Source organism: Galeopterus variegatus, unplaced genomic scaffold (assembly GCF_000696425.1).
Source record: "Galeopterus variegatus unplaced genomic scaffold, G_variegatus-3.0.2 Scaffold46, whole genome shotgun sequence".
Classification (NCBI taxonomy): Eukaryota; Metazoa; Chordata; class Mammalia; order Dermoptera; family Cynocephalidae; genus Galeopterus; species Galeopterus variegatus.
Window position 1 is genome coordinate 63895 of NW_007726157.1, and position 12790 is coordinate 76684.

At 35.3% G+C, this 12790-nt stretch overlaps 1 protein-coding gene across 1 annotated transcript in view; it reads left to right on the forward strand.

Annotated features, from left to right (window-relative positions):
- Positions 1 to 12790, forward strand: part of AKAP9 (A kinase (PRKA) anchor protein 9) — a 136932-nt gene that overhangs the window by 8971 nt on the left and 115171 nt on the right. Inside the window, exon 2 of the mRNA XM_008572140.1 lies at positions 11270 to 11527. Coding sequence (XP_008570362.1) covers positions 11270 to 11527 — 258 coding nt within the window. The remainder of the gene's footprint in view (positions 1 to 11269; positions 11528 to 12790) is intronic.

The following is a 12790-nucleotide window of genomic DNA, read 5'->3' on the forward strand; positions in this document are numbered from 1 at the left end:
TGAGCAGCCGGTCTGTACGTGGGATCCGAACCCTCGGCGGGAGCGCCGCCGCACTCCCAAGTGGCCCACTGTAGCAGTGCGCCACCGGGCCGGCCCAATATTTAATTTTTTAATTTGTATAAATTCCTTTCATAATAAAAATACATGTGTGAGCATTTCTAATGACGTCCCTTTGACAAGAGAATTCTCACTTTTCCACTTGAAACAACCAATAGCAATTTTTATAATAAAGCTTGAGAAAAAAGATAATTTGAGATTTTATTTTTAGTGGAGAAGAATATGTATTTTTATAAATTCAAAGGAGAAGTTAGATAAGTAATTTTAATAGCCCTCAGGATTTTAATCTTATGACAGGAGACTCTATCTCTACTTTTCCTCTAGAATTTGGACTTAAATTTTTTTAATGTTCTAAAGTTTCTCTTTTCTTTCTTATGTAGCATCACATTTTCTAGGCTCAGTATGTACCTATACTCAGAAACTTCTTGGTCAAAAAATCCTTCGAATTATTTTGTGATCTTTTTCCTTTATTCTGCATACACATAACCAAATCCAATTAATTTTTTTATATTCAATATTTTTCTCATACCTAGCCTTTTTCTTCCCATTCTAATATCACAACCCAATGAAATCAGGCCCACATCATTTCACCTTCTGTCTGGGTTCCTTGCCTCTATTCATTTTCTCCAATTTGTCCTGTACTTTGTCACCAGATTAATCTTAAAATGTTTTTTTCATTTTGTTCCTTCTCTACTCAGTTCTTTTGAGTCTTTCAGATTAATTCCTAGATTGATTCATTCATTTTGTGTTTATTTGAGCCTCTACTTTACACAAGTCAGTGGGAATGCAGAGATAAAGTCATGGTCCTGCCCTTAATACTTTCACATTCTAATATAGTAGAAAGTCAATCACAGTATAGTAAGTTAAGTATTCAGAGTGAAGTTTGGGAAGCCATTTATTTACTTATTTGGTAAATATAATTGAGCACTCATTACTTGCCAGGCACTCTGCTAGACTGTAGGATATGAGAGATACGGACTCTACCGAACATAAGCTTTATCTAGTTAGTAGACAGATGCATGAACAAATAATTATAAATACAAGAGGGTTAATACAACTCTAAGTCTATGAAAAACACAGAAGGATAATCTGATTCCATTTTGGCAGTTAGGAAAGGCTTCCTGGGTGGATAAAACACTGAATGAAGCCTTAAAAGATGGGGAAGTATTAGCCATGTGAGAAGAGAATGAGGGGTAAATAGAAGCTAGACAAATAAAGAATTAGACAAATAAAGCACAGAGATATGAAACAGTTAGACCTTTTGGGGGGAAGGGATACAAGAGTTTAGTATTGTTGGAATATAAAGCTATAAGCAAGGCGTGGCAGGAGATGAGGCTAGAGAAGTAGGTGGGGGCTTCATCTTGAAGGTCCCTGAACCTCATGTTAAGGAGACTGAGTTTTATCCTGTGGGTTTTGGGGATCTACTGATGACTTTTTAAGCTGGGGAGTAATATGGTTATATAAATTTGCATTTTAGATAGATCAGTTTGGCAGTTGTGTGGATGGTACGTTGAGATGGACAAAACCATATTTAGGAGGTTGTTGAAGTAGTAGTAAAGTGAAAGACAATGAGGTAGGAACAGAAGTGGGGTTAAATCAAGAAATACTTAGAAGATGAAATCAGCAGAACTTGGTGATTGGTTGGATCTAAAAGGTAGAGGAAGAGTGAATGTGGAGAGGAGGTTGGTGTTACCACTAAGACAGAAAAATATAGGAAGAGGAACAGTGTCAGTGATTGTCCTTATGCTAGCTTGTCAATCAGTTTTGGATATAGTGTATTAGAAATTCCTTATGCGATATTTAAGTGGGATTTTTCAAAGATTTTGTTGTGAAAAGCAGTATAATTATAGTGATTATGAGGTTGTACTAGACCAGTCCATCTAGGATCAAATCTTGGCTCTGCCATTTATTAGCTTTATGACTTTAGAAAGTTACTTAATGTCTCCGTGGTGTGAAATGATAACACTAATAGTACTTGCCTTGGTACTTTGGGTTGTTGTGAGGATTCAGCTAATAAGTGTAAAGCACTTAGAACATTGTCCTACTATAAAAACTGTTCAAGAAGTTTTAGCCATTATAATCAACATCATGCTGGAGCATAGAGGAATAAGCTAGATAAGCAGAAAATTAGATTGGAGAAATAGACTGGGATCAGATAATAAGGAGCCATATGTGTCATTTAAAGTAATATGGATTTTATTATAAAAGTAGCATAAAGCTCTTAGAGAATGTGTGTAATATTTAACCTCTGAAAAGGTTCTTTCTGAAAAGTATATCCCATATTCAGGTAGGTATACTGCCACCAAGTGGCAGTTATATGTTATTGCTATACAAATGAAGCGGTAAAACCATCACGTGCTTTGTTAAAAATATAAAGTATTGCAAATCGTAATTACTTCTTGTATTCCTTACCCAATTTCTCTCTATCGCCTCCCTCCCTCCCCCTTTCCCACCTCTAATAATGATGAACATGGTAATAATATTGATTTGATCATCACATACTGTACACAAATACTGATAGTCAACTCTGTACCCCATAAATATGTACAAATAAATATAATAAGTAAATAAAAATAAAATATTCACTTGCTTAAAATAGCTAAATGTAAACAACCTAATTCTAGTAGGGCTCTCTTATTCCAAAGGGGGAAAAACACCTGAGATGGTTAAATGAAGGAGATAAAAAAGAGGATTATTGTAAAGATGCACAGATATTTCAAAGGAAGTTCAGAGAAGTATAGTTGGGCATCATGGAAACTGAAAAACCATTAGAAACTGATGCCATTCTCTCCATCATTTCTTCTCTTATGTTCACAATGTCTTATATTCCTCTCTTTGCAGATCAGCTTCCTTTGGTTGGTTTGCACATGACCAAAAATTATGAAATGAGTCCCCAAATCTGTTCTATTCAATGGAGTTGTTTCCCACTAAATACACTTTAAAAAGAAAAAAGAAGGGGGAAAATAAAAATTATATTAATAGTAAGAAAATCTACTCATAGAGTAAGCATCTAGCTAAGTGGTTCCCAAATTTTGCTGCACATTAGAAGCACCTAGGAAGATTTTAAAATTTTTTGATGCCTAGGTCATACCCCATACCAAAATCAGAAAATCTAAAGTGGGAACTAGGCCTCAGTACTTTCTAAATTTTCAATGAGTAGTAAAGTTTAGGACCCACTGACATAGCCACATTTTGTGTTTCTACAACAGTGAATGATTATTAGTGATCATAGCCTCTTATAAGCCAGGTGGTCATGGCTTGCATGATCATGGCCTCTTAAAAGCCAGCTATGTTACTTCGTGTTCAGCTGAAGAAGTAGGGATGATTTAATGCCTGAAGGAAAACTGGCTGTGTTGGATACAAACAAAAGTGTTTCAGTCTACAACATGTCTAGTAGGTAGATTATGTAAACTGTTTATAGGTGATTTTATGGCTGTCTATAGATTTGTATGATTATTGCATCATATACTGTTTTTAGAGAGAAGGATGTAATTATTTCACCTCTCTTTTCTCATCAAACTAGGGTGGGAGGAAAGGCAGGGGTGTCATGGATGGTAGGAACAAGGAGCACTGGCCAGTTCCCTCAGAAGGAAGCTCTGCATTCTTAAAAATACTTAAATGTTTCACCTACAAAAGAAAACATATAAAATGTATACACAAGATAAAGATTAATAATAAAAAGAATGCCTCTATACCTATACACAAACACATTTGAAACCTTTCCCTATCTAATTCCAGCCCCTTACCACTAACCCCTTACCACATATGTGTACATAAGCAATATATTAGTTTTCCATTTTTGAACTTAATGGTATCTTATATGAAGTCTTCAGTGATTTTCTTTTTGTTCAGTATGATGTGGAGCTTATTCACTCCTGCATAGTATTCTGTTACAGGAATTTACCTCTGTCCATTCTCATTGCAGTGAGTATTTGGGTTGTTTTCAAGTTTTTTACTATTACGCATACTGCCGCTGTTAGTTTTTGTCTGTCTTCTGGTGCACAGCATGTGCCCAGGGCTCAGAGGTGTGCAGAGATCATGATCCCATGGTTCCTCAGTCCTTGGAGAGTAGTGATTGTGTTCAGGAGTGAGGTGGGAAGAAGGAGTGAAGTTAAAAGCAAATCGATATTTGTGTGTTGATTATATGTCTGGTTTCATCACATACGCGATCCCTGACAGATGTCCATGGAACTGTTGATGGATGCTGGATAACCAATGCGCATTCACATGGACCATTGAACCAACTAGATGTGGCAGTTTCTCTCTTTTTTTTTTTAGTTAATATTTCCTGCAAAAAAAATGCATATCCCAGGGAATAATAATCTATAACCTAGGTTTATAAATGACCAAACCTCAGATGATTAAAATAGTATGCATTTATGCTGCTGAGAGAACATATCTCTCTGTTACATATATACCTCACAAGGATTCTCCTTTATATGAACTGTGCAGTGTTATTTATTTATTTATTTATTTTTAGTGAGGTTAAATTTAATAATATACAGAGACTAGGTAAGATTAGGAACAAAGTGCCATTCTTCTCATTGTTTGTAGTTAGATAGCAGAGATGACAGTGAAATGAAGCAGAGGTGGTAGCATCTAAACAATACTGTCTTTTGGGATGAGATTTCTGGCAGGTATGTAGTTGTGTTATATCCTTCTAAAAATAGTGATATTAACGTATTGGCCCATGATAATTTTATTAGGGATATTCTTTACAGATCTGTAGGGGAGGGAGGCAGTGAAGATCTTTCAAAGAAGAAAAGTCACCCATAGTCTCTTAACCCAGTCTCATAACTTTAACAGTTTATTGTTGTTTATCCTTTGTTTTTGTGCATAAGTATATTTTTAAACTTCACTTGAATCATACTCTGTATGTAATTTTGTTCTCTTTTTTTTACCCAATTTTATGTTCAGAGTATTTTCCCACATTAAATTTTTTTTTGAAAACAGTAGTCTTGAAAGCTACATAATATTACATTGCATGGTAGTGCAGTAATGTAATCATGGACCTGATATATTACCTTAGTCCTCCCCACCCCAAAGAAACTGTGCAGGTATTCTGAAGTTCTGAGGAATAATTCCTGAAATGATTGCTCAGTGTACCTCTTTTTTTTTATAAAAAATAAGTTACTTTTTTTTTTAACTCAGCAAATATTTTTTGAGAGCTTATGTGCGGCACCCTTCTAGGCTTAGGATATATAGGCTTTGATTTTGATTTTAAAAATCCCTGCCCTCCTAAAGCTTACCTTCTAATTATTTGTTCCAAAATAATATAAATTCACATAATCAGTCACATGAGCCTAAAACAATGTTTTAATAATTTTATGTACTTAGAAAGGATTTATTCTAAACATTATTATGGAATCATTCCATTTTTTATTCTGTGTTTATCATCTTTTTTCATTTGGGGTTATTTAGTAATAGATACTATTTACTGGATTGTTTTTCCAAGCAACATTTTTTTTTTTAAGCTTTTTATAATATAGAATTCTAGTTTTTCTCCTTTATAATTAAGTGAGGGTACAGACAAGAGAAAGGAAAAGGAATAATTAAAAATTTCTTCAAAAATCCTCTAAAAACTGGGATAAATCTTCAAAGATCTTTCTGATGTATCTACTTATTGTACTGTTGAAGAAACTGAGTTCTTCTGATGTTAAGTGGCTTGCCCAGTGTCACATAGCAAGTTTGTTAGTCTCTGTACTCTAACAGTCCAGTACTCTTATTATATGTGAACCACATTCTTTTTAAACTTTTTGTTCATTTAACAAATATTTGTGCCTCCTATGTGCCAGACAATGAAATCATGTTAAAACATGCAAAATTAAGATTGATCCTTAAGCTGTAGAATTTTTTTTCTTTGTAGACATGAAGGTGTTCCAAAAGCTTTATTTAAAAAAAAAATTCCTGTATTGAATGAGATTGTAGGATATAAATAGCACCAGTAGCTCAACAGTGTAAAATCCTATGGTCTTTTCCATTTCTGATTTCCTCAGGTCTGTTTGATACTATTATTTTCTAACAGTTTGTATCTTTGTGATATTGCTGAAAAATATGCTTCAGAGCATCCTAGATGTTGCTTTTGTCTTCTTTGCTTTCAGTTGCCCTATTTCAGCTCTATATACAAGTGGTCTTTGGGTCAACTGTTAAAATCTTTTTGTTCATATAGTTAAGCCACTGGAATTTTTTTATAATAGTTTGTATAGCATTCTTGTTTATCATTCATTAAGGAATATTAAAAAGGATTAAAAGTAGCACTGACAAGTACACAGAGCCAACCTTAATTAGAATTAATCAGGATTTCTTAAATTTTCTACAGCAAAAACCTAGAAAATAGCTCTGCTTATAGCTGTTTTTGAATGCTGGAGAGACTAGATAACATTTTTAAAATATTTTATAAGATTCTCTTTGGGGAGTGTGCGTGTTGATATGTTTGTTTTTATTTTACCTCCAGTCTTGTCGAAAAAGCACTTGCCAGATTGCTGAGTTCACTTGTTCAAGTCTTCAAATTTACTGTTCCAGTATTGTGAGGTATAATGACAGTGAAGGAAAAGAGAGCTGGGAATACATGGAGAGCAAATTAGTATAATGGAAAGTTGGATCTGGAGTCAGATATTCTTGTTCTGTTTTGGCACTTACTGATTATGATCTTGGGCAAGTAACTCATACTCTTTTTTTTTTTGTCTTTTTCCGTGTCCGGCAATGGATCCCAACCCTCAGTGTCACCCCCGTACCGGACCGGGACCGGCAACGGGATCGCAACCCTCAGCGTTGCTCCCGCGCCTCGCTCAGCCAGTGAGCGGGAACCGGTCTGCATGTGGGATCCGAACCCTCGGCGGGAGCGCCGCCGCGCTTCCCAAGCGGCGCACTATCGCAGTGCGCCACCGGGCCGGCCCATACTCATTTTTAAATCTTGGTTTCCAAATACTTTTTTTTTCTTTTTTCCTTTTTTTCAAATTCCTTTTCAATAAGATATTTCCCATTCTCTCCCTACATACCCATTCAAAGTAAGTCTTTTCTGTTATAGGTTCTCTTAGTACCTGTACTTTTTCTTTAAAGCACTTTTTGAAATGACATATTTCTGTGTTTATCTGTATTTGGTTAATTTGTTTTTCTCACCTGAATTACAATTCATAGGAGTAAGGTTTCATTCATCACTGCCTTAATACAGGTTATTGGATACATAAAAGGCAGTCAATAGATACTTGTTGAATAGATGAACTACTTACTACCTGACATATGCCAAGTTTTTCCTTCACAGGTATAAAACTCCGCAGCCACACCACTTTTGGAAAGCCTTCTTTGAGGAAATCTGGACAAGAGAGAGATTCTCATACCACTTTCTTAAATATGTATTGACTGTTGAGTTTATGAAATTTTACGTTAAATTTTATCTCATTTTTTCCTTACAACTTGGTGAAATAACAGGCCGGCCCAGACTGAAAGTCCTACAGTTAGGACCATGGATTATTTTTTTTTTTTTTAAATGCCTGGCCAGTATGGGGAATGAAAGGACCATGGGTTTTTTTTTTTTTTTTCCTTTTTGTCTTTTTTACTGACCGGTAACGGGATCGCAACCCTCGGTGTTGCACCCACACCGGGGACCAGCAACGGGATCTCAACCCTCTGTGTTGCGCCCGCACCACGCTCAACCAGTGAGCGGGAACCGGTCTCCACATGGGATCTGAACCCTCGGCGGGAGCGCCGCCACACTCCTAGGTGGCGCACTCTCCAGTGCGCCACCGGGCCGGCCCAGGACCATGGGTTTTTGACTCATGTCTAGTATAGTGCCTGGCACATAATAAACACTTGATGAACTCTTAAGAAACTAAACAGATCTAATTAGTCATTTTTTTGAAGTGACAGTTATAAAAACTTGGCATATTTTTATACAGCATTTTGAAAATTCATTATTTTTGAGACTGATCATTTATAAAGTTGTAAATTTTGAGCTTAAGGAATAAGTTATTTATGTTTATTCATGTTGTGGTCAGGGTAAGACATTTGCTTTGGATCTGAACCAGTTTAAAAGACAAGTGTATATGGGCAAAATATCTTTCCAGGAAATCTGGCAACTATTTCTGTGACTACATATGTTAACATCTTTGTAATTGGCCTCCAAATGACAAACACAGATGGCTGTAGTCTGAATTTTTAGCATGTTTTAGAAGAAATGTTTTCTCAGTAATTTAAAGTGCATTATTTCAGTATCAGATGATTACCTAATTGAGTAGGGTTTTTTGCTTATCTGCTAGCTTGCCACTTTTCAGATTTAAAATAAAAATAGCTTCAATAGCTGTAAGAAATTTATATAAGATCTTGTTCTCTCTCTCACATTTTTACCAAACAGATAACTTTCTAAAAAGTTATTATAGATATTATTTCTCCAAGAATTTGAATTTTGTTTTGATTTTTTTTTTCTTGGTAGAGGAGAGAGATTACAGTGAGAGGGATTATTTATTATCTTTTTTCATTTGGGTTCATTTAGTAATTGATACTGTTATCTCAGAGGGTTTTTTTTAAATCAAACTTTTTATAATGCAAAGTTTTAGTTTTTCTCTTTTGTTATGTACCTGTACATCTGAATAAATATTAAATACAAATTACATATTTGATCTAGTATAGTTGAAATTTTAAACAAAATCTTCATCTTTTCCCTGATATATTCTGCTGTCTGAGTATATTTTCTAATGCAGACAACATGGAATTTTAAGAAATTCCTGAAATTGAGCATAAATAGCAAGAATGTCATTAATATTTTTTGGTTTTGGATTCTCTCTTAGGGCTCTTTTCTTTTTTAAGTGATATGCCTAGACTTCTGATTCTGTTTAAAGATAATATACTTAATGGTATTCCAGTTGGTTTATTTTTAAGAATGAATTTGCTGTCCTCCAAAGTAGTTTAAATGCATTCCAGCAGCTTAATAATGTACAAATAGAGGCAACTGGTCTTGCACCTGTTCCTCAAGCAGACATGAGGTGGAATAACTGAGTAGTTGCTAAATAACTGGGAAAAAAATTAGAATGTGATACATTTTTACATCCTGTAAGGCCATGATTAGCTATTTCTGAATTAGATGTCTTTATTAAGAAAACAGTGCATATCTGGGCAGGCCGGTTATTAGCTCAGTTGGTTAGAGTCTGGTATTGATAACACTAAGGTTAAGGGTTTTGGTCCCTGTACAAGCCACCCTCCACCCCCCCCAAAAGGTAAACAATACATATCTATATATTTTCTTCATCTACAGCAGATAAAATAAGTATACAATATGCTGTATGTCATTCTATAACATATTTGTCAGATATTATGATAGTTAACATCAACCTCATTAACAAGATTGCTTTAATACTTTGTGTAGTAAGAAATTTGCTTTGTAATTGGTCTTTGTAATTGGTCTAACTAATAGTTATAGTAATACTTGTAGTATATTTCCTCATTTTGTGCTGACTAGTTAGTTCAGTTGGTTAAGATCATGGTGCCGATAACACCAAGGTCCAAAGTTTGATGCCTGTAAAGGCCAGCCACCAAAAAAAAATAATAACAAAGAAAAATCATTTTAAGGTACAAAGGAGCTCATGCCTGTTCGTATTCTTTGTTTCCTTTCTTCTGAGAATGATTAAAAGGCTTAAATTAAAGTTAGGAATGAGTAGTTGCTTCATATAAATTTTTGAAAATTTATTGCATAAAAAAAGGAAATTTCAAATGAGCAAAAGTAAAAACACTTGCAATCTCAAGTCCAGAGATACATCAAAGTTATTATGATTATATTCTTCCAGAATTTATCTTTGCCAATGAGTACAGTGTCACTAAGTTCAAGCTGGAGGTAATTGTTGAAGGCTATGAGCCTGAGGCCTGCCTTGCTTGTCTTGGTTGAAAAGAGGTGCACATAATTTTCCTTTCATAAAAAATAGATTTTACTGAAATACTGTTTTATACCTACTGCTGTATCATGAACATATTTATTTATTTATTTTATTTTTAAATTTTTTTTCCTTTTTGTCTTTTTTTTTCGTGACCGGCAACGGATCGCAACCCTCAGTGTCGCGCCCTTACCGGACCGGCAACGGGATTGCAACCCTCAGTGTTGCGCCCGCACCTCGCTCAGCCAGTGAGCGGCCGGTCTGTATGTGGGATCCGAACCCTCAGCGGGAGCGCCACCGCGCTCCCAAGTGGCGCACTGGCCACCAGGCCAGCCCATGAACATATTTATTAACAGTAATAGTTTGCATTAATGCTTTTAATACGGATTCACTGTAGTTAATCCAGTGTTGTGTACAGCATGTAATGCCTACTTCTGATTTTTTAGGTGGTGATGAGATATTTTAGATATTTATTCTTACCCTAAAATACTGTAAGATAGTTATTACTTTTTCCAGTTTTCTTTTATTCCATCTGCTTATGATAGCCAAAAATCTGTTTGATGCTTGTATATCCTTAACAACCTTTTAACATTTGCCTAGTTCTCTCATTGTCTTTATCAGTATCTAACTAAAATTTTAATAGTTTTTAAATTGTATTTATTTGTTTATTTTTCTGAAAGAAATCATAAATGATACTGACTTTAAATTCATACCAGGGATAGAAAGTCTCCTTTTAAAATAAGAAAAGCACGCTTGTTAAAACATGTTAAGAAAATGATATATCTCGGTGGCACTAGGATATGGCAAAAATCTTGATGATGATGTACAAATGATTAAGGGCTGGAAAGCACTCCTGTTTGATATTTAAATTATTTCTATTTTTTTCCCATTATAAAAAAGGCTGCAGTGACCACTGGTATGGCTGAGTCTTTTTGTATAGGCTAATTATCTTTAGTATAAAGTAGTAGAAGTCTCAAATTCCACAAAGTAAGTGCATTTAGAGCTGTATATGTGTGTGTATGTGTGTATGTGTATGTGTACATATAATACCAAATCCAGAGATTACAGTCTCACGAAATGGTGAATGAGAGTGCCTAGTCTTCCTCTATTCTACCTAACTGGGCTAATTTTCTTTTCTTCATACATGACATTTTCAGTTCTTACCCCTCAATATTTCAGTAGGTTCATTCAGAAGTACCTGGTTATTCTTATACTAAAGATTTACATTATCCTTTATTTTATTTAGCGATAGTTTGATCTTTTAAAGAAAGTGACCCCCAATGTTGCTTTTTTTTTTAGTGACAATACAGAAAAATTTTCTGACAATAATGACAATTTCTTTTTTTCTGTAGCTTGCCCAGTTTCGACAAAGAAAAGCTCAATCTGATGGGCAGAATCCTTCCAAGAAACAGAAAAAAAAGAGAAAAACCTCAAGCAATAAACAGGCTGTGTCGACATACCATGGCTTGAATATTGATCAATCACAGAGTGATGAGATGTACGTAAATAATTCTCAGAGAGTAGGATCAGTTGCAACTCCTGAATCCACAGTAATGAGAGCTCTACATAGTGGAGAAATAATCAGGCATGACCAGGTCTTCTCTGTTGAAGTGAGTATTCATCCAGATTTTTAAACATTATAGTTCTAAATGGTCAGTGGTTGTAATGACAACAGTCCTTAGCACCCTGTGCAGTTTCATCATGAGTTTTACGTCGTTTCGAAAGTCTCAGTGCTCGCTTTGGCAGCACATATACTAATATAGGGACAATACAGAGAAGATTAGCATGGCCCCTATGCAAGGATGATACACAAATTTGTGAAACATTCCATATTTTTATGCATGTATTGAAATCACAAATTGTACCCCATAGACATGTACAATGAAAAAAATAAAATAAAAATTTTTTAAAAAGAAAGTTTCAGTAGTATGGTAACTAAACAGTCACACCTAAAATATTTAATAACCACCGAGAGGGAGTTTTTTGAGCTTAATTCAAGAGATATTTATTAGCACCTGTGACACCCCAAGGATTGAGCATCAAGGATACAAAGATGGATATGACAGTGTCTGCTCTTTAGGAAAATCGGTCTAGTGCAGAAGGCAGATGTAAAGATTTACAGTGTACTTTGATTAGAGCTATGCTAGTGATAGTGTACATGGTACTGTAGAGTGTAAGAAATGCCCAAATTAGCCTTGGATAAGTATGGGTTGGAGTTAGCTAGAGGCAAAGAAGTGAGGGAGGTAACCTCTGTGCAGAAGAAATAGCATTTGCAAAGATGCAAAACAGTGTGCTGTGATCTGGAAACCATAGGTAGTTTGATTTTAAATGGATCACAAAGTGATGAGGATGGGATGGAGGTAATGATGAGGGGCTGGAGATTGCACCTGGCCCATAGTAGGTGCTCAATGAATGTTAATTCCTCCTGCTTAATGATGTAATTTTCCAGGATAAAGAGATGAAGGAGAAATTAAGGCTGGATTGGGATGGTGAGTGGAATGGTGGGGCTACTAACCAAGACCAGGTTTAGAGAAGGATGGGTTGCTTAGGAGGAAGAGTGTTGGACAGGGCAGATGATGATGATGATTTGGATTGTGTCATGGCGTATTAATATGGAAACAGCAAGATTTTGATGTATAGTAAACTCTTGAAAAACACAAGTTTTAATTGCATGTGGCTTTTTTCCAGTAAATACATTGGAAAATTTTGTGTTAGGTATGTCAGGAATGCATGAACTTGGTCTTGAATGTTGAATAAAACTTCCATAGGTGTAAATGAGAAAGGAGACAGTGACAGTGAATATTTGTTGAATGGAAGGCTGAAACTCTCTGGATTTCACTTTCCTTACCAGTAAAGTGAGATTCTTAGGTTAG